The 25565-nt window shown below is 39.5% G+C and overlaps 2 protein-coding genes and 1 long non-coding RNA gene across 5 annotated transcripts in view; 2 read left to right on the top strand and 1 right to left on the bottom strand.

Moving 5' to 3' along the window:
- YAF2 (YY1 associated factor 2) overlaps window positions 1-9985 on the top strand; it is a 28745-nt gene extending 18760 nt beyond the window's left edge. For both annotated transcript variants that reach the window (XM_064447980.1, XM_064447988.1), the window contains 2 exons: window positions 5007-5159; window positions 7833-9985. In XM_064447980.1, the coding sequence (XP_064304050.1) occupies window positions 5007-5159; window positions 7833-8070 (391 nt within the window). In that variant the 3' untranslated portion in view covers window positions 8071-9985. The remainder of the gene's footprint in view (window positions 1-5006; window positions 5160-7832) is intronic.
- LOC135312671 (uncharacterized) lies at window positions 7805-23956 on the bottom strand. The gene is made up of 3 exons (XR_010372356.1): window positions 23616-23956; window positions 15587-15725; window positions 7805-8203 (listed from the first exon to the last, which is right to left on the bottom strand). It is a non-coding gene; the product is annotated as an uncharacterized LOC135312671 (long non-coding RNA).
- A 42-nt stretch (window positions 23957-23998) lies between these two features.
- The window catches only part of GXYLT1 (glucoside xylosyltransferase 1), a 34243-nt gene continuing 32676 nt past the window's right edge, over window positions 23999-25565 (top strand). The window contains exon 1 of one of the 2 annotated variants that reach the window (XM_064447959.1): window positions 23999-24331. In XM_064447959.1, coding sequence (XP_064304029.1) covers window positions 24132-24331 — 200 coding nt within the window. In that variant the 5' untranslated portion in view covers window positions 23999-24131. The remainder of the gene's footprint in view (window positions 24332-25565) is intronic. The other variant, XM_064447968.1, reaches the window with a different exon arrangement.

Here is a 25565-nt window from a genome sequence, read left to right as displayed (position 1 = left end):
AGCAGAGGAGATGTACCTCCAAGAGTGCGTCTTTGAGTATGTCTCCTTCAGAATATCTGAACTCTGTAAACTGTGCATTATAAATTACAGTACAGTTTTCCCGCAACAGGTTGAAAAGGTGTACGTATTCAGCACCTATCTTTCCATATAGAAAAGCATAGGATATGTTCTGAGATCTGTTAGGTACTGGTTCTTTGTGGAGCAGTCCAAACCCAGCATGGCTCACAGTGAATCAAAGCTCAGGTGCTGGCTTGCTCTGGACTGTTGATGTCTCTGCACTGTGCTTCTCAGCAGTCTTATTCGCTTGGCTGCACTGTGCTGCTTGGCAATCTTAATTGGTTAGCTCTGTGTGTTCAGGATACACAGCACCAAATGGATGAATCTTCTCTGAACCCTGCACACAGCGGTGCATCATGCTGACACAAGACTCTCTTGAGATGTAGGTAGATTTGGGGCTGGTTCATGGGAAAACTGTCACAGTTGTCCACATGATGATCGTTGTTTCCATACTGTAGCGGACGGACCCTAGAGCTGGTTTGACAGATAAGTAGCTCAGGTCTGTCAGAATCTGAGCTCATACATTGAGTAGTGCAGGAGACATTAAACTGCGTTACGGACTCATGATGGCTGTAGAAGCAGCACTGTGCAAATGTAGTTGTGTTCTGTATAAATTAAATAAATTCAGCCAGACCCAAAGATGCTTCAGCATTAAGCCAGTTTGGTTGTCTGCATGTTTGATGCATAATTCAGGTGACTGAGGGTTTACTGTACTTCTGCTGCATGTGTTGATTATTAGTATTGTACCTAGATATTTTTTTGTGTATTTCTTTTTAAAATGGACCCGCTTTGTTGTAATAAGACCAAGTTATTCACCATACCAAATTGGTCAAAATTCTTTTTACAAAGATCATTTGTGAATACCAGGTGAGGGAAATTAAGGAAGCACATACTGCTGTTAGATGGCCAAAATGTCCTACTTACAAGCAGGAAGGTATTGTGTTGCACTCTGGGAAAATGAAATTACTCAGGGCAAAAGTCCCAGATATCATTTGGTCTAGTGCACCGTGTGTATTCTTAAATATTTTCATCACCAGGCATGTAAATTGGCTATGCTAGAAAGCTTTTTCTAAAAGAATGTCAACAATTAAAACTAGTCCTTCCTTCTCAGTATTAAATATTCGCTCCCTTTTGAGAGCATCAGTGTTGAATGAGTTTCTGCACGCAAAACCTAAATAGACAATTCTCCGCAGTCTTCATAAATAAACACTCTAAACTAGCAGCTAGATCAAATCCTATAAGATAAAATGTAGTTGCATCCTGCCACAAGACGACTAGCGTTAAAATTACATCCTTGTCGTTTAGCATTAATGGGAATAGTAGGGAAGACAAGAAATGCCTTTGAATGTCTGTATTACTGTCAAAATTCTTTGAATGTTTGTATCGCTGTCTGTTGGCTTTTTTTTAAAAACAAATGTTAGTTTTCCTATTTTTAAGGAGATTATAAAGTGTGTGAATATTTGTATGTAGGATCTTGAAAGCAATATTGGAATTAGATAATTAATAAAACCATAGTGGATAAGGTTGGAATAGAAATATAGGTAGAAGTACGGCTGATGTTAACTTTGAACAAAGACAACCGTGGCTGAAAAGGAAAACTAAGTTATAGAGAAGGAGAGGCATAATATTTGGAGCTGTGATGTTTAGTGATCTCTTGGAAGCTGAGTAAATCAGTTTGCTGGTAGAGCTGCGGTGCTTAGGGCCTAAACCATAAAGTTCACCTCTGTCGGAAAGATCTGATAGCTCATATCTTTTTCTTATCTTTTGTAATAGTGTATGCCTGTCTTGATTAGTGTTCCACTTAAAATGACCAAAGTGAAATTATCAGATAAAAATCCAGAGTTTTCAGGGACTGACTGAGCAATATGTATTGTATTTATTAACGTTTCTGCCTGTAGATGTGGATTGTTCAGTTGTAAAGTCACTCCCAGTGGCAGAGGCAAAAATGCTTGTAATTGTAATGCAGAAGTTTATAGAGCTTTCTAAACACCAGTTAGCACAGGTGATTTGAATATGCTCAAAAAGCAAATATCAATAAATATATTGATGATATCAGAGGTGGTACTGACATTGTCTGTATCTACTTTACCTGTAGCAGGCTATTACAAGGAGTCTTTAACTGGTTTTGAAAACCAGTAATTTGATTTGCCACGATATGACATTTTATCAAAATCAATTTCCTGTTACAGGAATAGTTTTTCTTACACTTGCCTTCTGTGCAAGAAAGCCTTCTCTGTATGAATTCCTTCATGCTTGAATGACGTGATTCAGCTACCGCTAAATCATGAACAATTCTATCAGGTCAAAGCTTCATGAGTGGTAAAGTTATCTCCTGAAGCCTGCATGGCTTGCAAAGTGCTTGGTTGCAGTTCAGTAGCCCCGTTTGAGTACCTGGAAAAAAAAATTGAATGCTTGAAAGACAATCTCAGTGTTGAGAGATGTGATTTTTTTTTTTTTCCTCATTTTTAAAATATAAAAACATTGAATGTGTCATTTAAGAAATTTGGAAGTGATGAAGCAGATGATAAATTTTGGAACATAGATGTAACTGATAGCTACAGAAATCATTGACAACAAAAAGATGGATGTTTAATTGGGAGAAATAAGATAACTGAGTGGAATTCCTTGTCACAGCAAAACCACATAGAACCTCTTAATTTCTAGTGCATCTTCCCAAACATGATTTCTATGTGGGGTTTTTTTTGTCTTAACTGACTTCTGTTCCTTGTGGCAAAGATCTTTTTTTTGTCAGTCTCATTTGTTTTATGGTACTAGAAAAAGAAGTTCTAAACCTGGGACTCAGTTCTAAGCCTAATTTCCCAGCTGAACTCTAATAGAAATTATCTAGTTTGTCCTCAGGAATTGAAATTATTGTAAATTGAGAACTCCTCAAATACGTGGTTAAGAACTTTTCCCCCCCCCCCTCTACCCCTTGTAACAAGTTTCCATGATCATGCTGCTGTCTACAGCCCTGGGCAGTAGTTTACTCTGTGTTGAGAAGTTCACGACTGCCTTACTTCATAAGTAACATGTCAGATTATTCTCTCAGGTCACTACGTAGTAATGACGGGATTGTCACTTGGCCATCACTAGGAATAACAACTCCCTGTATCCCTGTCTCCTGGAGCAATCTTCAATTCAGGACAGATGATCAGTTTTGTTTATGTATCACAAGTGTTCTCCACCTGAAATAAGCTTGTGCATCAGTTACACCTTGGCGGTTCTTGCTTTGTTATGAACTGCTGTGACAAATGGCTGAAAGAATTCTGAGGCAAGCTTTCTTAGAGATGTCTGATGTACTCTGTTAATGTAAACAGTTGTAGTCCATTGACTCATTTGAGTGATTTTGGATTCTGCTGTGTGTTTTCCAAGGTCCTAGTTGCAATGCTGTCCTAGAAAGCAGGTACTCATATATTTGCAGTTGATGCAAGCTGGGTAGTTTTCACTAAGTGATCTGTTGCTGATCTTTGTCTCTCCATGAGCAGGCGTGGGCTTAGTTCATGAGTGGGTATGTGGTAGTCTAGCTGTTACCCCAATATTCTATTGTGTTGACATCTTTAATAATCTTTATTTTTACTTTAATTCATTAAGAACTCGCTCTGAAGACTCATGAAATATAAACCAGCTGAGATTAACGGCCTTTCCCACACTTTATGGCTTCTTGTAACTTGGCTTTCGCTCTGTAACATGAACTATTGCAATCATTACTGAAAATATAACTTGCTAATAGGAGCTGCCTTGATCATCTGCTTTTGTTATTTTACTCGTCACTTCACCTAAGCAAGAAGTGCCAGTAGCATGATCCTGTGGGTTGGGATAAATAAATATGCGTAAAAGCTGATTGCTTTAATAACTGCTTTGTATTTTCGGAGTATCACAGTACATATAATTTGTGCTTTTTCTATTTAAAAAAAAACCCAACACCACAACCCATCTAACAAAACCCAAGAGCTTGGCAGGGTAAACATTCTTTTGGAGAAGAAATTTGCATCTTCAAAGTCTTAATAGAATCACAAAACCTTCCTTTTTATATGTCGTGACTTGAAGTTTCTGAATTCCAAAATTTCAAAATAAAGAAATACCTTTGTGTTGGAAAGAATAAAATATTTTATTTCACATTAGAATCCTTGTTTTCCAATACAGAATAAAATAAAAATTAAACCATTTCAAAATATTTCAGAAAATGTAAAAATAATAAACTGTTGCAATCCTTTTGCCTGCTGTTCCTCTTTTCACCTTGGTTTTTAGTTTGGATTGAAACTTGGAAAGGAAACCTGCGCTGTGTATACTGATGGAATGTGGTTTGAAGTTTCCGTTGACAGCTTTTGAAGTATATATGTTCTGGCAGCTATATCCTACTATCAGTAGTACAGTATATTTTTCCAGTGAATGACTTGATTAAAATGATACACAATTTAACAGGATTTGTTATGGCTTCCAATGAATTTGTTTGAGGTGAAAACATTAAGTTTTACTCTATAAGGCCAACAGTGGCTTTAGCTCTGATACCTGAAGGGTCAGCTTTTTCCTTTTTGGGATATGAATTGTATAATTCAGGATTGCAGTACACTCAAAACAGCCCTTCATTGTTTGAGAGGTTTGGGATTGGGCGGTAAAGTATTCTCTCTGGAAGTTTTGCCTTTTGGAGTTTACTCCGTGTAGGTGTCTGTCTGGATATGACAAGTGGGAGAAGAGGGGACATTGTGAAGTCTTGTCTCTAAATCCTTTAAAAAAAAAAAAAAATCTCATTTGTTGGTAATGCAAATAAGTGAAACAAAAGGCTGTAATGGGTTTAAATTTTATATGCTATTTTAATTGGTATTAGCAGCAAGATAAGTTTTAGTAGTATTTCTTCTTATAGTGATCATTAATGTTAATAACTGAAGCATAGAGAGCTTGAGACGTGTAAAGTCTAAGTATTGTGCGTGTCTATATATATGTGCACACAGGAAACCTCGACCTGTCTCTCAGCTGGTTGCACAACAGGTTCCTCAGCAATTCGTGCCCCCAATACAATCAAAGAAAGAGAAAAAAGACAAAGTAGAAAAGGAGAAAAGTGAGAAGGAAGCAACAAGCAAAAAGAACAGTCATAAGAAAACCAGGTAAAAATTTTAGAAACTCTTGCGGTATTGGTAAAACATCATTTAAAAATGTTCTGTGATTTTACTGCTTTGTAAATACTTTGGCAGGCTCTTTTGACAATAAGGCTAAATATTTGTGTGTGAAGTTTCATCGGTTTAGGATGCCTACTGAACGTGAAGAAAACCTGCAATTTGTAACTTTGACCAGAAGATGGAGACCAGCTGAATATAGAGACTTGCGTAGTTTTGTTAAGGGTTGCAGATGTATTTCTCACACCATACAAAACTGTAGATAGGCAACTGGACGACAGCAACTTCTGGAAAAGAGAGGGGACAGGGTGGCTAGTTTTCATGCAAAATAATAGGGGAGAGAGAGAGAAGCACTTCCTTCCCGCTCTTCTGCGATCTGGTAACATGGTCATTGCTATCCTTGCACAACTGGAGTAAACTCTGAAGGGCTGAACTAGGGTATAAATTAATGTGACAGATAAGGCATGTATATTACCTAGTGATAAAAATCCCCATGCTGCATCTGGGATGCTGAAGGAAACCTTGAACTCTTAGAACTGAGAACGTGAAATGTCACAGTAGAGACAAGCAGTTGTAAAAGCCTTGATCTTGCTGGAAGACCAGGTGGAAGGAAGGTGCAAACTGCAGAACAAAAGTAGCAAGTTCAACCCCTAAATCATCACCGTTTAAGCATAAAGTTATTGTGGCAGGAATCCTGTGCCAAAAAGCTCAGAATTGTACAGGATGTAGTCTAATCAAATATAGGAGGAAGTTGGGGGGGTTTTTTGTTTGGTTTGGGTTGATTTGGGTTTTTTGTTTTGGGTGGGTTTTTTCTTTTTTCTTTTTTTTTTTTTTTGGAAGCACTCGGAAGCAGTCCAGCCAAGGAAGATCCTTTGGGATTAGTTATGCAGAGAAGTAGCAGGTGCTTGTCTTGTGCCTGAAATAGGATCATCAGCATCAGAACCAGTGAGGGATTGAGAGTCAAGAGAAAAGAGTTGTTAAAAAAAGTCATGGCTAGGATTAAAGACACTGAGCTGTTCCTTCTTTTTTTTTTTTTTCCCTTCTATTTTTAAATACTCAGATGTACTAGTTTACCTCATGCAGCTGAAGTACTTCAGTTATGAAGTATTTGAAGTTAACATAGTGAGTTTTAGTTAAGCTAATTAAATATTATAAATTGCAATATTGATGGTTGAATTGCTATAGTACATTAAAAATGCAAAAGGGAGGTGGAGAAAAAAGGATAACATTTAAAAAAACTAAAATTAAAATATTGGACTGAAATACCAGTATTGAGATTTGCATTAAGGATTGCTATTTGAAATAACTAGGCTATTTTTTTTTTAAATGCTTCAAACAGTTCAATTTTTCACAGAATTGAGTTGCTGGGTAGGATAGCAACTTAAGAATGCTTGAGTAGTTGAAGCAGATTTCTTCAGTATCCTTTGGGAAAAGGGTGTCTTTTTCTCTTTGAAAACTTGTGTATTTTTGCTGGAAACAATCATACAAATCTGCATGAACACTCAATACAGTTAATAAGCTCCAGGCACAGCACGTATGCAGGTTAATAATGCTGAATTTTTCTCTCCATTCCCATGTTGCAGAGCAACAGATTTTCAGTTTTCTCTTAAATTCTTCAGTCATGCTCCTTCAGCCTCAGGGGAACAAGATGTCAAAGCCTGTCTCTGCTCCAGTGGAGGGAAGGCATGAGGTGTTTCAGCTGAAGTGACTGGGAACCAATTCTACTTCAAAGTCAGATGACAGGGTAAAGGCTAGGGCTTTGCTGTTACCACACCTGCTAACGTGTGATGTCATATTTATTTTATTGCAGCTTGAGCTAGTGAAAGCTGTGGAGTCAGTTAAATGCATAAAGCTATGCTGTTCATAACTGATTGTATAAATTCAGCTGTCTGGTGACAGTTTTTCATGGCAGTCAAAGGAAAATAGTAAATTGAAAGTACTTTATGCTTGTCACTAGGAAAAATACAGTAGCAGAATATAAGTCAAAGTATTCTTCTCTGGTCTTTATATTGTGAAAATCAAACAATTGAAAGATGAGATGAAGAGACACACCCTATTAATGCCATGTGTAATACTTAGCTCTGTACATAATTTAAATCACAGCATGTGTCAGGAGTTACACTGTGAACATAAAGTCCCATTCAGATAGTATACTAGCAGTCCTAGAGAGGTTTTGAAATGAAGTAATACCTGCTGCAACTTAACACTGTTCTGTGCTGTCAAAAGACAGACATCAGCATCTTCGTTACTGAACATTGTTCTCTACTTAGAACTGTTACTTAAGGCTGCTGCAGAGACAGGTGCTCCTCTGGATCAAATTTATAACTTCTGAAGCCACATTAAAGATAGACTTAATTTTTAAAAGTAAAAACCTTCACATGTGCAACACATCCATGTTGCTGCCCAGTTACGTTATTTGTAAGGTCCACCTTTAAATAATATTAGGAGAAGGTAATGTATTATGTTCGGCTATTTTAATGTAAAACATAGTAGGAAACGCTCTACCATAAATCCTTGTGGTACACTGTTCTCCTGTGTATTACATGTTGCACGTAGCAGTCTTACGTACACGTGTATGTTCTCCAGAGCTCCTAAAAAGGAGGAGGAAGACAAGATAATAAGATGATGTGTGTGCTTTTAATAAAGATTATTCACTTTATTTAGGCCAAGATTGAAAAATGTGGATCGAAGTAGCGCTCAGCATTTGGAAGTTACCGTTGGAGATCTGACAGTCATAATTACAGACTTTAAGGAGAAAACTAAGTCACCACCTGCTTCCAGTGCTGCTTCTGCAGATCAACACAGTCAGAGTGGTTCTAGCTCTGACAACACAGAGAGGGGAATGTCCAGGTCATCTTCACCCAGAGGAGAAGCATCGTCGCTGAATGGGGAATCTCATTAAAGTTTCTTTCCTCCAGTTTCTTTAGTCTCTTCTCTCTAAAACATGCAAATACATAACTTCTGTCACCTGTTACCACATTTTCATGACAGATTGTCCATGCACAATTGGTATGTTGACTGGAACATAATTTATGCTGTTAAAAAAAAAAAAAAAAAAGAAAAGAAAAAAAGCTCAGTGGTAGAAACAATAATTTAAATGCAATCTACAAATGCTTACAAAGCATTTTCAGACCAACTTTTTAATCTTCATGTGTAAAGGTGCCATGAAAATGTGGTTTGAATGTTCATTATGCAGTGTTATTGGTAAGTCCATTTTCACTTTTAGTTTAGTGAATTCTAACACAACTCTTGGAGTCTCTACTATTGGCATGTACTGAATTTAAATTTTTATAACATAGTTCAAGCTGCCTAAATATGTATTATTTGAGAATTGTGAAACATAGTTATATGTATGCAAGTCAGAGAACAACTTAATCAACTATTGCTGCAACAGAATTTTCATAATAATTATCTTCTTAAAAACACCTGCTGGTACTTGGTGTGGTTAAATAGGAAAAATGTTATTAAATAAAACATTTGTATGAATTTTTGCCAATGTTTGACACATTTTACTAGATTACTGTTACTGAATTATGTTGATGGTTTTACCAATATTTTTTCACATTTAAAACACTTATTGTAATGTTTACAAGCAAAACAGAAAACACATTATAAGCATTGATTGGTTAACCTTACAATTCAGGTAAAGTACTACGTTGTCACTGTACACTGGTATTCTATGTTGTGTAACAAATATGGAGCCTCAGACGACTATGCATTTGGCAAAAACTAACGTTTGGAAATACGAAAATTTGGAAAAGCTTTAAAACTAACAGAAGTGCGGTTCTCATTTCTGCTTAGTGCTGTTTCCTTGCCCCAAATTTATCTAGTGTCATATAGTCACTTATCATTTCATTGCAGGAATATCAGATGTTGCACAAGAATAAGGAAATAACAATACTATTAAGTTTTTGTTCCCGAATCAATTTCTTTTATTTTGATTTGGCCTTTTAGGATAGATTATGTCATAAATCATATGAAGAAACTCAGTACCCTACTTTTATGACATAAACTGTCAACATTTACGCACTTAGCAATATGCTGATACAGAGCAGAACTATTTACAGTCCCATCTGGTATTATGTAAAATTACCAATAAAATATTTTTGTGAATACAGATTTTGCATTTTTGTTTACAACCAATAAGTGTTTTGATACACACACACAATCCATGTATAGATCTTAAATTATAGATTCAGGTTCAGTACAAAAGTCCATTTAGCTCCTTTTAGCGAGGTAGTCCACTTATGCTCCTGTGATTCTATTCATTTTCATTCAAAATAAATATATTTTTAAGCCCATGTAAAAGTTGGATGGACCTTCTTGGTAGTGAATCCAGCCCTAAATTATTACCAACGTATGATATGTCTCCTTAACAGCTAAAACAATGGATTTTTGTAGCCCCTGACAATTGTGATGTTTGGTGGTTTCTTGTAGTAATGTATTTTTCTGTTTTTAATGCAGTACTTCTACAGGCACAATGGTACTGTTCTATTTTGTAAGATGCTAGTTGTGAAATACAGTTAGTTGCATAAAATGGAAGTCTGATGTGATATCTGAGAACATACATACCTCATTCCTTGGTGTTGCTGTTTAAAGTTTTTAGACTTCAAATGTTAATTATAGGCTATTTCAGATGGATAACTACTGACCTGTTTATTATGTATTCTGCTTTATCTTACTAAATAGGATGTCTGTTCATTGCCATTACCTGGCCAAACCTTAGTATCTGTAAAACAATGCATTTTAAGGTTCTTAAATGTTTTTGGGGCTGGGCTGGTGTTCAGAATAACATACACTAGTTTTTAAAAGAAAAATACATGCTTCTCAACTTTATTTTTTTATATTTTATTTTTAGGTGGGACTATTTGCAGAATATACTGATGTAATGGATTACAAGAGAGCTGAAATTGTTTAAAGTAAGCAGTTCAATGACAGCAAATCTCATGGGAAGATGTTTTATGAAATGTGTTTCTAATTTAAAATGTAATGAATGCTAACACATTTCAGAATTCCTTGCAAACAAATAATAATCTATCACCAGTAGTTCACTAAATGGGAAACGTATTTTCATTTAACTTTATGTGAATAAACCACCCAGCACTGCCAACAAGAGGTCTCTTTGTATCTTCGGAAATAAGTAGCCATTTGCTTTGGAAGGAAGGGAGGATGGAGTGGATTTTACTGATTCAGCTGTCTCTAGAGAATAATCTCAAAAATGTGGTACAAGTTATAATCAAAAAGAATGCAGAAAAGTCTCACTGCTCTTTATGGAATAGCAATTTCTAACCACAGATACAATACAAGTCAGCTAGGATCTGAAAATTGAGCTGTGGTGGTTTTAACTGAACTGTTTCGTTGCCAGTGTTTACATTGCAATGATGCCTGTTTTGGCATCAAACAAAGTTAAGATGATTTTTGCCTGTTTGTGATTAAAGGGATGTGACAATACTGACAGCAGAGTAGACAAATTCTAAGTAGAATAGGGCATTTGACTCTGTTCATAATGTTATAATTTAAATGAACTTCACTTCCATAATTTCTAAATAATTTTGACTTGTAGTAATCCTAAGTCCTTTTTCTAACTGTAAATATATTTAAAAGCATCTTTACTCCATTTATAAAAAGTGAAAATGTAATGTTGTAATGTGTTTTGATTAGCTATTTTTCTCTGTGACTGCTCTCTACGTAAGAACTGTTATTTGTTAAATTCTATATATGCACCAGTCTTCAACAGCCATACATCCTGGGTTGTTCATGAAATGGTGACCCAACAAAGACAATTGTGATAGTGTTCCATGTAAATTAGTTCCTTTATGTGCTGATTAATTGTCTGGTTTCAGAAAGGAAAATGGGGTGGAAATGGGGGAAAAATTAAGTATAATTAGTTTGATGATAAAGTGTACAGTAATTCAGACTCTTATCTTCCTAAATTTGCCACTAATTATAGGTGGTATAAGGAAAAGAACAAATATACAGTTGTAGACTATGATCCTTTTTTTTTTTAACTGCAATTAAGTACGTATATCGGAGATAAACAAAAGTTATTCTACTTAGTAGCAGGTTAAATTATACCATATAAAATCTTGACTCAAACAGAAGTGACAGTTAAAAAAATATATATTAAAAGTTCTTGATATTAGAAGTCTTGAAAATAAGACTATGACTGAAGTTTTAACTTATTACATGTTTCTCCAGATATTTGATGTTTTGCGGCATAGATTGTAAAATCTCAAAATCTTCTTGGATTTTATAATTTGTGCACTTTAATTTTGCTAGTATTACGGATAGCACATTTTTAGGTAGCCATATAAGCTAGAATGCTTCTTATAATTTGTTTCCACCAGGGCGCTATAGTGTTCAGGCAGGTATTCTAAACTTGACCCAAGTGTATGGCTCTGCATCTTAGATTGTTTAATTTTTCTCTCTCCTGTCTCACAAGCCCGACAGTTTCCCACATTATGCTAATTGGTTGTACTTTGTTATACAGGATGGGTTTGGCATGGAACTGTCTATTGTGACCTTCTTATGTACATCCAGGGTTCTTTAACTGTATCTGCTTGGTTTTTTCTGTCACATGCCTTTATTTGACTCTGCTCCCCACTAGGGTGTCTGGGTATGCTTCCTTTCAAGTATCAGAAACTATATGGAAATAGAAATGCAACTTAATTTAATTTCTCCAAAGGCAGCAGCCACTGCTATAATTGTAGTAAAACTGGCCTGTGCTTACTCAGGAATACGATAGGTTAATGCTGGTTTTGGCTGTGATAATTTGCAAATGCGTGCTTCTATCAATGTTAAGATTTGGGTGTGCTGGAAATGCTGTTTGAGCTTTTGAAGGTTTTTCTTGCCTGAAATTGTGCCCTGACTTACGTCAACGCAGTCTCAATTTGCAAGGGTGAAACTTCAGAAACTAGCAAAAGCTGTACAATAAAATGAGTCCAGCTGAGGAAGCTCAATTGGTTTTCTGTTGTACTGTCAAGTTTTAACAAGATGAGAAACTTTCTCCTTTTGTTAAAAGAGACTGAAGAGATTTGGCTAAGACAACAATCAGGTAGCGAGCTTAGTTTGACATCTAAAGAAAAACCCATGTTTTAACAAGAATCAACAAGATTTAACTACTAAATTAAAATCAGAGAAGTACTTCAAGTTAATTACAAATCAAGGCTTTACAGAAATCCTTGTAACTTTCCGCCCAGATGGCTACAAATGGAGCAAATGGTGCAACGGCAATGGATAGCTGCACGCTTGCTAGTAAATAGTATTGCCCAACAGCAAGTGATGTTTTAAGTGACTTTCCTAAAACATTACACAAGAAGATTGTGATAGGTCTACGAACAAGGCCTAGGAGTCCAGGTGTCGTCACCACCGCCTAAACTACACCATTGGATTCAAACAGTGAAAGAAAATGCAGCAAACAAATTAGTTTCAGAACCAGGAGTCTTAGTAATGCAGGAGCTGTTTACAGCTTCCGCTTAACTGTATCGGTGAAAATTAATTAAAATGAACCACCACGGTATAATACCTAATCCCTCAGGAGATGTTTTCAATTCTAATCTTGCTGCTTTTATTAATGGGAAAGAGAAAACTCATCTGAAAGAACTTGCTCTGTCCACTGACATGAGACTCGAAGAGGAGACAGTTTAACGTGCACAGGAAGTTTTAGCTGTACTTTTAATGAGTTAAACATGGAAGATGAAGGGCAAAAGCATATTCCATAGCTCAAATGAGTATTACTAAAAATGATTACCAGAGATTGCTGTACCATTTGGGGTCTGTAAAAGACAACATGGTAACACTATCTAATCACGCCTTGTCCCATACGTTTAGAAAGAAAATTACCACCAGAAAAAATAATGCTCCAGTAACAATAATTCAAAGAATACTTCCAAAATATTAATTTTTTTGTGGAAAGTATGGCATATCTTGACAGAGGTAGGAGTATCAGAGCAAGAAGCCCTTCAGGACTACATTTTCAGGATCTAGGCTACCTGGGAACGTGTAATCTTTGATTACACTGTTCGCTGTGCATAAATATTGATCTTGGTCAAAGTGCTTGGAAAGTGAACAAGCTCCCTTAAACTTCAAGGTTTTAAGAAATGTGGCTGTAGACCATTGGAGCTCTAACTCACAATGGAGCTATTGAGAATACAACTGAGGAAAAGAGAGTATTAATCTGTTTCTCAATAACCTGCTAACCATGTGCTCATCATTTTCCTCTTCTGTCTGAAGAAGCAAAAGTATACTGAAGAAGGAAATATATGTAACCAGGGCTAATGACATTTGGCTCTTTACCCCCTTCTCAAGCTCACCAGATTCTACAAACTACAAATTCTGTTTGGCTCAGAGGCAGTTGCAGGTACTTTGTCACTAGAAAAGGATGGAGGTGTTCAGTCACTTAGCATCTGTTAAGACAAGTGAGGTGTCAGGCTGATTCTACTTTCTGAAAACTCACTTTGGGAATACAGAGATCTAATTTGCTACTCTTACGCATCTCATATATAACTACGATCCATGAATAATCTATCTCAAGCTCATCCTTCTTTGCACAGAATAAATCCAAATGCTTCAATGCCAAGCCCAGTTCCTGATGGTACAGATCTCTGAGCAAGAAAACCTGCCATCAGACTGATCGTCTCTTCCTGTAATGGCCTTCAGCTATGAATTAATCTCAGCAAGGGAAGTCTCTTAAGATTACATGTATTTGTTGAGTGTCACTACTCCCGCCTCTGAAGGAAACACATTCTTGTTCCTCCTCCTCTCTCTTCTGGTTTTTTTTTTTTTTAATAACATCTGTAGTATAAGTAGATGCAGTGAGTGTTAATTTATTATGCCTGCATTTTTAAGTGGGGAATTTGCTATTCCCAGTTCTTCAACTATATCTTGGTTTCTGTAAGACCAACAAAGATCTGTGGAGCTTAGAGGTCACCTTTCAATATTGTAACCATTGTCCTTTTTCCATATAATTGACTTACTGAATAGATTCTTGCTGAGCAAACTTATTACACCAATCCTGTACCACTGAAGCATTCTGGCCGAGGTAGCTGGTGCTCTGGGATGCCAATTACTGGCCTCCATATCTGCATTTCTGTAAATGGTCTCTATCTTTTGCTGGGAGGCTTCCAAACACGGAAGAATACACAAAACGCTTTCCAACTGATGGAGGCGTAATGTTGCCAAGTAACTTGCAGTACCTGGAGGCTTTTTGAAAGGTGGAGGAAAACGCTTTTGGTGCTAGATGAAGAAACAGATCTGAGGAGCATGCACGCATACTGAGCACTTTCTCAGCTTTCCTACAGAAATCCTGTGTAGCTTCTGTTTCTAAAATGTCAAACGCCTTCAGAAACCCTCAGTCCAAAAAAAAGATGGAGGATAAAAGGGGAAAAGAACAAAGAAAATGTATTTTCAGAATAATACCTAGAAAAACTGTTTTATAATGACTTCTTTGTGTGTTTAGTATTCCTTTCTCTGTGTACTGTATTGGAAGTAGGCAACATCCCACGCTTGTTGTAGGTGTGTGTTGCTTTATACTTCTTAATACCTGTTGGTTCAGTGACTTTTGGCCTAAAGATAGTTGCAGGTTTTTGTGAATTTCATAGTAAATCCCATGAACGTTCCTCTCTTGGATACAGGTCGTTTCTTGAAAGGGCTTTGATTAAAGAGCTGGTCAGGAACAAAATAGATTCCTCTTGTACATTTAGACACTACCCAATTTTAAAGGGTCTGATTCCTGGACTACTAGAAAAAGGATAACTTTATGCAGAAAGGGTAATGAGAAACCTAGACTTGAACGGATGTGGCTTCTGAAGAGAGTTTTGTGGCCAGTAGTTTGTATGGCTGTTTTCAGTGATTACTCCAGACCTTAGCCCGTTAATCTTGAAGCATTGGTAGAGCATCTTCACAGACAAATCAAAACTACCAACAGCACTGTCAGATGCTCTTAAAATTTACTAAGTGCCTTATACAGAGCATCACTGAGGCAATGGTTCGATTGAAAGGAAGTCTGATAAAAGATTTACTCCTCTGGATGGAGTCACGGGTTATTGGTTGTAACCAAGGTGATGATGTTCCTGGTTATAACACACTAGAATCTTGTATTTTATTGCTGATACGAGTACCTAATAAGAAACAGTCCAGAAATTTCTGAGACTTTCAGTTTGTAAAACGTACATTATTTGGAGGAGATTTTTTTCTTCTAGTCAGCTGCGATAGCCTACCGGAATATCACAGAAGTGAATAAAACTACTGAGTATTTCTGGATGCTTTCACCCTTCTCAGTTTCTCAGTGTCGGTAGTACCTTTCTTTGGAAGGGGTACATGAGTTGGTTTTATTCATAGGGTTTATGTTTGTCCAACAGAGTTTTTAAAGATTTTATTGTCAGAAAAAGGGCTTGTTATTTTGAAAATAAAAATCGTACCTGCCAGGTGTCTTCCCCAAAATGAGTAAGTGCCTTTTCTGTTCTGACTCTTAGAAGTATTTACTTTGTCGGATTGAATCTGAATGTCCTGGATAAACCGTTAAGTACTGAGTGTTACCAATGGCTTGAAATCCTTTCACTGAAAGAACAAGAGACAGAATGTTAGCCACTTGAATTATTTTGAGACCTGATGTTATCAGAAGTTTTATAACTGCTATGAGTAGTATACTTCTAAGAACAATGTAACTTTTCAGGAACTTGATATTGATAGGAAATAAATATTTATTAAAAGTAGTATATTAAATAAATATTTATTTACCAACTTAAGTAAGAGAAAATGTCACACCGTGGGGGCAAGGGTCTTGCTGTTAGCAGTCCTGACTACTTAGTGGAAAGTACAACTGAGGCCCTGAACTGTAAAAGAATGCATGGTATTTGGTGAGAGGTTGGGACTGTGAATCTTAGGTCCACGTTCTAATAAAATAATTCTTCCTACCTAAGTTTTTACCAATTCTCAAGCAGAAAAGAAAGCACGAGTGGATATCAGTAAGAGGCCCTCTGGTTTTATTGGTGCTGCTTCCTATCTCTAGAGGATTTTTTTTTAAATTTTTTTTTAAACTTTGCTCAGGACTGGTACAGCCGAAAGTATATTTTCCCTTCATTCTTAAGACTAGACTTTGAATGGAGTTTCTCTGAGACACTTTTGTAGTGAAATCGTATTCCCTACAAACATTGAAGACAAAAATAAACATCCCCATGAACAAAAGTTTGTGTGTGGTTGTAATTTTTTTTAATATCTACAATTTTGTTACAAAAATTCTAAAGGTACTCAAAGAAAAGCATAACGAGTATATTGGCCTACACTGAAAAGGTCTCTCTGTAGCAGTCAGAAAATACAGTTTGCATCTTGAGACCTATCTGTCTGATAAACTATGTTCGATTCCAGTTAAGTGTTCCTTTAAGTAAAAATGACAATACATTGCATTTAGCCAAGTGTGTAGAAACCCATTAGGACACTGCCTTAAACTGACCTCTTCCTGACGTCAACTCAAAGACATTAAACAATTTAAAATTCTGAAAACTTGGCAGAAAAGGTATGGGGAAGGGACTGGAAAGAAAGAAACAGTAGGAATTACAGTGCAAAGATTTTTTTCCAGAATAAATGCCACACAATTAAAAATAATGGCATTGTTTTAAAATGAATGGCTCTATAGTTATTTCACATTGTTTGATAAACAGAGTTGATTTTAGATGAGCGTAAATAGATGTGTTTGAAGCCCAAAATAGGGAAATGTATTGAAATGCCTTCTCCAGGAATAAATTAATACTTCTTGCCTGTTAAGAATCTGACAAGAAAGTATTATTGGTGAAAACTGTTGTTGGTGCACTATACTCAATCTTGACTGGCAGTGGTGATGCTTAGGGTGTATTATGATAAATAAAATGGTAAATAAAATGATTAAATTGTTCAGAACCATGCTCTGAATGTGTTATTTGTACTGGCTAGGAAAAAGTGCAAGAAACGTAAGTGGGCAGTTTGGGGATAAACAGCAGACTTGGGGAATTTGATCTCAAGATGCCAAGAGGCCTCTGCTGATTTCCTGGCACAGGTGATTCATTACCCATTTTGGCCATGATGGAAGTTGAGATATTCCTGAGTACTGCTTCCGAGGCAAGAAACTTGCATGCATGCAAGTTTCCATGTTTGCAAACTGAAGTAACAACTGAAGTTAAGAAGTTTGAGAAGGCGGCTTAATCTAAGGCTTCATCTCATTGTATATACAACCACGCTTTTTGTTACTAAAGCAGGTTCTAAAAAAATGGTCTGTGTGGGTTGTCTCAAGTTATCTTCAAGTTACCTACAGTTCCAGTGTTCAGTTCCCTCCGAATTGTTTGTTGTTTGTGTTGCTTTGCAGTGCGAGGCTAAAATCCTACAAGGCATTCTTGAAAGCGGCTGGTTCCCTTGCAAAGGCAAGTCAGTTTCCCAGTTGCGCAGCAGGGGACTGAAGTGTTGGCCATGAGCACATAAACGCCTCCTCATTCCGAGGAGGGAGAGCGTAAGGCTGATACATGCTCCGGTGCAGAATGCTTTCAGTGCCAGCCTGTGAGTGTTGGGCGTAGATCCTGAGCAGCAGGCAGCACTTGGTAGCTAACGGTTGACGTAAGAAACACTTGTGCAAGACTAAATGGACATCAGATACCAGAATGGGGCTATTGTCACTAATTAAGGGAGTCTAATTTAGGCTATTTACTTGCCTGTTTTATAAGAGCAGAAAGAATTCAAAAGCGGAGAGCAAGCTGTAAAGCCCTTCTATCACCCTTCTATTAATTTCTTTCCTCTGTGGACTGTTCAGTAAGTCTGCTACACAATTATGGGTCTGAAGATCAAAACAAATTTCTTAAATTCCACACAAATGTTTTGTCAGCCACGGGAGATCACAGCATTCCACTGTGTGCCTGGTGCGAGGTAGTTTAGGACAGGCCCAATTTTATTTTAGTCTTTCTTGACCCGAAAGAAAATAAGAGTAAAAAAAAGTCTTTCTAAGGTTACAGATAAAGGATGGGTGGAGGAAGGCTGAGTAATGTATTAGTGCAATCATGAGCCAGCAGCACTTGAAGGTATCTGAGTGTTTCAGGCTCTAAGTTCTGTGCAACATAATATCCCAACTACTCACCAACGGTGCTGCCACTTGGGCAGTGGAATAGTTGGAGAACACAAGTCTAATGACAAGTCAGATAAACCAGAATAACGTCTGCACACTCCAGGGAGCGGCACAGGACTGTGCAAGGTAAGCTGACTGCTCACCACAATTACTTCCGTGAACTTCAGACGTGACTATGACTGCTGACCAAATATAAGGATACTTTGTACCTAAGCCTGTTCCGTGCCCTGGGCTTTTGTCTGTTGTGTGCTAGTTTTAGAAGGGGCAGTCAGTACAAAAGAAAGTGTTAATGTCTTAGCTCTTCTTCCTGATAATTCAAGCACTAAATGCTTTAGAGCTAGCGCTTCTGACTGCTCTAATCTGGTTTTTGAATTAGTAATTATGGAAATAAAGCAACCCCTAGAGAAAAGGATGTGGAGAGATCAAAGTTAGGGCTTCCTTTCTCTATCCTTGACATGTCTCTACATTGGTTTACAACGTTAAACCCTACTTGAAGAGGACCAGGGAGCAAAAGCAGAGTAGAGATAAAAAAAATTAAAAGGTGGGCCAGTGGGCTTGCTAGAAAATGTCAGAGTAAATCAACTGTTCACCTGGTCTGTCTGATTGACAGCTTTCCAGAACCTTTCCTTACGGAATGATCCCATCATCTTTTCCGTTCCAGGCTGTGCTTCTGTTTTGAAATGGGCAACTGGCTACCTGGCTCACTGCCTCTGGTGTATCAGCTGCCTTGCATTGCTGAACAGCTCTCAGGGTCCCTGACAACTCTCCTAAACCTCCGTTTCCTCTTGTTGGGGCGGCTGGCAGCTGTCTTTTTAAAATTATTTTTAAAATGTTTTTTATTTTAGCTGTTTGCTAGATGCAGCTTCACTCTCCGAGCCATGCAGACTTTTTGCCCTTGGAAAGAATAAATATATAAAATAAATTTTTTACATCAAATATGAAAAAAATAAACAGTAATTTTCACTCTGTGCTCTGAGGATCTCATGAGCTACTGCGATCCTTCCAAGAGTCTTCAAAAAAGTGACTAGGAAGAGCATACTTGCTGCAAGTAACATTAAATTCACTGCATAGAGCCTGCACTGTTACTGTAAAGTAGAAAAGGTCAAAAACACCTCACAGGATTACTTTCAGATTAGTTGATGTCCTTCATCTTAAAAATCGAACTTTCAATCCATAATACAAAGTTGCTATTGTGTATGATTACTGTTAGTATTTGCTCTATTACAAGAAAAAAATGATGTTGTATTGTAGGAACTTAAAGACCCTGATCTGGGTGTCAGAGGACTTAGAGCACTTGATGCTGGAGCAAACAACAGCAGCACAACACAAGGACTTTTGAACTTGAGTATAGTTATATATAAACAAACAAAAAGCCAGGCCTGCTTGCTTTATTTCTGTATTTTTGTACACGGTAGATGTTTGTGTAAGTAGGTAAGTTTACTTTGACTCCTTCCAGGAGTACTTTAAAGACAAATTCCTGTGCCAGGGATGGTCCTTGGAGAATTTTAGATGAGGCAAAACTCCCTTTGGCCTGATGTTTTGGAACTCCGTATTTAGAAATATTTACAGAAAGAAAAGGTTTTGACATACAAATACACAAAAAGATAGAAAGAAAATTCTCTTTATGCTCCTATAAAGTATTCCTTCTGCTTTTTTTAATGTAGTAAAGCACTAAAAATTGTGCAAGTCTACATATATAGATGCATATTTATTTATTTAGGACATGGAAATTGACCTTAAGAGGAATGATACAAATATTTTGCCTCTCTACTGTTTAATAACTTCTAATTGTTCTCAGAGGATCCTTTAAATAAACTTTGAGGTAAACTGTACTATTGATTAAGAAATAATTGGTTCAAATTAGAAGGAACTAGGAATTTTGCAAAGTACCACACTTCTTCCCAAATGGCTTATGATGCAGCTTATTTAATTTTGTGTGCTCTTGTCCTCAGGTGTGTATATTGCTGATACCAAGAGTAATTGCACAATATTGTAGACTGCTTACAGTCGAAATAGGCTAAATGCATGCAACAATGACAGCTAGAAGGTGAAGAAATGGGGGAAGGCGATATTTTGGTCATCAATAAAAATTGATTTTGAGAATTTTTATTAACATTTTTAACTTTGGATGCTGATGTAGGGTAATTTGAAGAGTCGAGATGATAAGAGTAGAAGGCAGTTGTAACAAACTAAATCCTTGTCTTGAAAATGAATTGGAAGGAAAGAAAAAGGATGTCTGGCAGCAACAGAAAAGGGACATTGCACCAAGAAGTCTGGTGATACCATATGCACAACACATGGTAGTAAAGCAGTTTCCCCGCGCTTACCCAGCCTTGCAATCTAACACAGCGAAGTGTTGACACTGCAGGTTGTACCAAAGGGCACGCGAACATCAAAGAAAGTGTCTTTGCCTTTGAAAAACCCTTAACTGGTCTGTGCACGAGGCAGCACTGACACAAATCTGTCAGCAGAAAATCTTATTGCTTTGCCAACTTAACCAGTGGTTTAACTTCCTGAAAGAACAAAACCAGAAGGAATGGTACAAATAGCTCTGATTAGGACTGGGTTTTTTAATTAGTAGAAAGTTGGAGTGGAAGTTGATTTCTCTTTGTTCTCTCAGTTGCATCAGATAATCCCCTTCCATAATGGTGAATAATTCTTTCTTTTCAGTTGATCTATCTCTTGATCTAATGAGGTTTCAGAATTTTGGTTTCATTTTCTGGCACACAGTAACTGTTCTTATGACCCTCGAACATACTTGCAGAGTATAAGATGCTGATTCTTAAAAAATCAATTGTCCTGACTACTTTTTTAACATCTGTAGTTCACTAAGCTTACTGTTTTCTGGATTTCAGCTATTTTCTGGACATAGTAAATAGAATTGAATACTAAAGATACAAAAGTTACCATGGCTAAGTAACTATATTCCAGTCAAGAAAACGATTTTGAGATTTAAAATTGGTAACCAATGGAGAGAACCTTGGATCTAATTGTACCTCTTCAGGTTTTAAGTTTATTAAAGACCAGCAAACATTATAACATAAAATGTTATATATTGTTCATTAACTGTTTATCGTGAGTAATAAAGATACGTAATTATTTCTCTCTAAAGAATTTTAATAGCTGAATTAGCTAATTGGATACCATCCGATACTGTTCCTTCTCAGCGATGCAGCCTAGGTATGACATTTCAGTCACTTTTGCTCATCTTTGTTATTCACAGGGCTGAGTTTCTAGTGAGAAGCATTTTATCTTTTATCAGACTGACTGGTAGTTAGATTAAATGGACAGATTTTGGGGTGTGAGAAAAGGCTTGTGTAAATTTATCTGTTCTTTTTCTCCCCAATCTCATCGGATACCTTACCAAAAGATACTTTCTCTCTGACCTTGCCGCAGTTATATTTTCAGAGCACTGCAGGTACATTCTCACTCATTAATTATTCATACATAATTGGACAGCACTGAATGAAGAGAATCCTGTAACTTGCTACTTGGGAAATGGTATGATTGATAATCCAAAACATATTTTTTCTCCCTGTCATCTCTCCTTAACACTCCTGATTTCTTCTTTTCTCAGAACACACTTTCTTCTTCTGAAGCATGAAAGCATTATCGTTGCCCAGCTGCCACATTCATTCGTGGTCCTTCTGTAACACCCTTCAGACCTCATTTTCCCTGACTGGAATGTTCGTCAATACAACAGGCAAGTGTCACACCTCAGTAGGTACTAACTAGCCTTCGCTGTCAGTAAACACTCTGTGGTATCTCTCCACTCTGACTCTCATATTGCTATGTTACTTATTCCCTGCCTTATGGACTTCATAATATATGTAAGGGGTCATGAAATGGGACACCAGTCTGCAGGCAGATATGTAATGAGAGCAATAAGCCAGGTCTTGAACGCAAGCACAAATTCAGGAAAGCTGGCAGAACAGCGGGTTCATCTGTTGCGGCAGAAAGCACGGAAGAACAGAAAACAGGAGGGCAGAGAGCCCAGCTAAGACTTTGAGTGGCACTTTCAGAGCTGGTTCTTTCTGTGATGCGTGCCAGCACATGGATCTTGATAACATAAATTCCCCTTATTTCATTAAGCAAATTCTTTCTAGAGAGTCCTTTTTACAAAAAATCTATTTCATCTATGACTCTCCCATCATCACCCTGCCGTCATTGGCCCCAAAGTCTCATCATCCTCCCTAGTTCCTTACTTCTCTTGGATTCTACTTTTCTCAGTCCCAGTTTCCCTGTTTGTATCTTTGTAGTCATCCTGGTATCTGCACTGCAAACGTAGCTGAGTATCCAGTATTTCAGAGGCCCACCTTTGTTCCTCACTTCTACTTTTGTTTTGAGGAAGAGGTGATGAACGATTTTGGCAGGACAACCTTGTTATTACTTCTTTTCCAGCTACTGGAGTTGCCAGCTGGCATTCTACTTCCTCCCTTCTTTTAAACACAGCCAAGAGCAGCAGTAAGCTACAGTTCAGGTTTTATGGGCATTCACATATGACATACACCCTCCGACCCCAGAATCTACAATAGAACTATCTTTTAAGCTTCATTGTAAATCATACTGGCATTTTTCTTAAAATGCAGGGTCCTGAATTAATGAGATTACGTGGGGATACCATCACTTATTTTAAAAAATTCTGTAGAGAAAAACAAAAATCCATAGAGAAAAAAAGGCCAGTCCATAGAGAAAATGTGAGCCAAATGCACCGTAAGGACAAAAAGGTGAGCAGAATTATTATTGTCTTTTTTTTTTTTTCCCAAAACCAATGCCAGGAGCTGAGGGCAAAGCGCTGATTAATGACTTTAAAACACTCAGCTGTAGCAATAGTGCGTTAGGCTGTTGGGCCTTTGCTCAGCAGACTGGGCCAGAGAGAGGGCGTGTGATACTGCATTGGATTCAGCTGAAACCCAGCTGTCCAGCAGGATGCACACCTATTACTTCTCCCCAGTGTGCTACCTCCTAGACCTATAACTTGTTCTCCAGAAGCATGACTTGGTGCATCACGATAACCCTCTCTTTGCTCGCAACAACAAATGAATCCTTCAGTTCACTGAGCTCCTCTCCGGGCCAGGGAGCCACGCAGTCACCTGCGTGCCAAGATCGGAGGAGGGAAGGGGGCTGGGGTCCAGAATGATTTGCATGCTCAGGTTGTGTCTCTACAAGGAGAAAGGGGGGGGCTGTGTAACCCCAGCTGCCTGCTGAGCGTGGGGGAACATCCCAGTGAAGAGGCAGGTGTGAAGCTTATACACAGGAAAGTCAAAGATACCACAACAGAAAGCTTGAGCATGCAGAAAAAAAAGCATTTTCAGGGGAGTTTAGCCTCGCTTTTGCCCTTAACGAAGACAAGGCGAGACACGGACCTGCGTGTGCTGAGCCTGCGGACTTCTGCTTCATGCAGACCGGTCACTGCACCCGCCGAGGACATTTCTTTCCCCCGACTTGTTCCCAGGGACGCGCTTTCCGGCGCTCCGAGAGGGCGGCGAGGCCAGGCTGCCCTCAGGGGCGCCGGTGGCGGCAACCGGCTCCTCCCGGGCCCAGCCGGCTAACCCTCAGGGGAGCGGAGCAGCGCCGCCGCCCCGGGCTACCTGCCCGCCCCCGGAATATTTACAACGCCGGAAAGGGACTTTCACCTTTTCTTTTTAACACGTTTCGGGCAATTAAGCGGTGATTCGCAACCGCCGCCGCGACACCACCCCGCCGGCTGCCCCCGCCTCCCTCCGGGCGCCTCACGGCTCGGCCCCGCCCACCCCGCTCGGTCCCGCCCCTCGCATGCCGGGGCTCGCGCTGCCGCCGCCGCTGCCGCTGCGTCCGTTGGGGCTCGCGCTGCCGGCTGGGCCCCGGCCGCCGCCTGCCGCCGCCGGGGCCGGGGCGGGAGGATGCGGCGGTTGGCGCGGGTGGCGCTGCTGTGCCTGGGCTGCGGCGTCTGCTCGCTGCTGTACGGCTTCAGCCAGCTGGCCCTCTCCCTGGAGCGGGAGCCCGGCGGCGCCCGGGAGCGGCAGGGCCCAGACCCCGCCGCGCCCGGCGCCCGGCGGCAGACGGCGGGGAGCGCGGGCCGAGGCGAGGCGGGGGATGGCAGGTACGGGGCGCCGGGGCCGGCCGGGCGGGCGGGCGGTGGTTTCCCCCCGCCTCCATCCCGCATTCCTGCGGGGGGGCCGGGGAGGCGCGGGTGCGCGCTGGCCGCCCCACGGCGGGCGGGCGGAGCGGGGCTCGGTGCCCGCCCTCGCCCCCCGCGGGGCCCCCGGCTGCTGCGTGCCGGCGGGGCGGAGGTGGGGCAGCCGCCTCGGCGCGGGGCCGGGGAGGCGCTGCGGGCGGGGGGCGGTGGGGCGGTGGGCCCCCTCCCGAGCGGCTCCGAGGAACGGGGGGTGAAAAAGCCTTAAAAACAAACCCGGAAAGCTTTAAAAAAAAAAAGTGTTGCAGGCCAGCAGCCGTCCCCTGCTGACACCGGCCTCCTGCTCGCTTGCAGCGGGGTGGATGAAGTGAGGAGGGTGCGTTGTCTTCTTCTGAGCCAAGATACTTCTAGGGTGTTACTCAGTTCTGAAACTTCGTGACTTTATGATTATCAAATACAACTTTATTTAAGCAAAAACATTTATTATGGGATACTCCAATAAAGCCAGTCTTCTCACAGTGAGCTGGGAGTTCGATTCTGCAGTGAAAGGGGTGTAAACCTGAGCAGTTCACGCTCTGCACAGCTGTGTGTTTCTGTTGCCGGCCTCCTGTCAGCAGAAACTTTTATGTGGTCAAGTGGTGAGTGAGATTATAGAATGAAATAATTACTACTTTTCCTTTAGATTAGTTTCATGATCCTGTTTACCTGTGGCTACCAGAGTGCTAATGCCAGGGAAAGAGGGGTGACAAAAAAATCTGTTACTGAAGCCGGGGGAGAAATTAGGGCCAGGCCTTTCTGGGCCAGCCTACCTCCAGCTCTGCTTAGATTCCACAGCAGTTCAAAGTGACGTAAGTTTGATGGTTTGGTGACTGTCTTTCCTTCCCAGTGCTGTGCACACCCTGGCACCCCCCACTCCTTACACTGCTTGAGCTCCTCTCCTCAGGCAAGCAGGTTGATCTGGCTTGCTGACCTGCCTGAAAACTACCTGGTGCTTGGCCAGCTCGGCACCCCGAAGTGGCTCATCATGCAGTTATGAAAGTGTTGGTTCTGGTGCAAAGGGAGCTTTGGAGCACGGCAGGATGACAGAAGCTCTGACTTAATCATCTTAAAATATCGCAAAACAGCATTCTGAGTTGCTAGGGGTGGAGTCAGCTGGAATGGGAAACCCAGTTTTTCACTGGTGTAACTACTTCAGAGAATG

This window comes from Phalacrocorax carbo, chromosome 1, assembly GCF_963921805.1.
Source record: "Phalacrocorax carbo chromosome 1, bPhaCar2.1, whole genome shotgun sequence".
NCBI lineage: Eukaryota > Metazoa > Chordata > Aves > Suliformes > Phalacrocoracidae > Phalacrocorax > Phalacrocorax carbo.
This window is presented reverse-complemented; position numbering and strand designations above follow the sequence as displayed.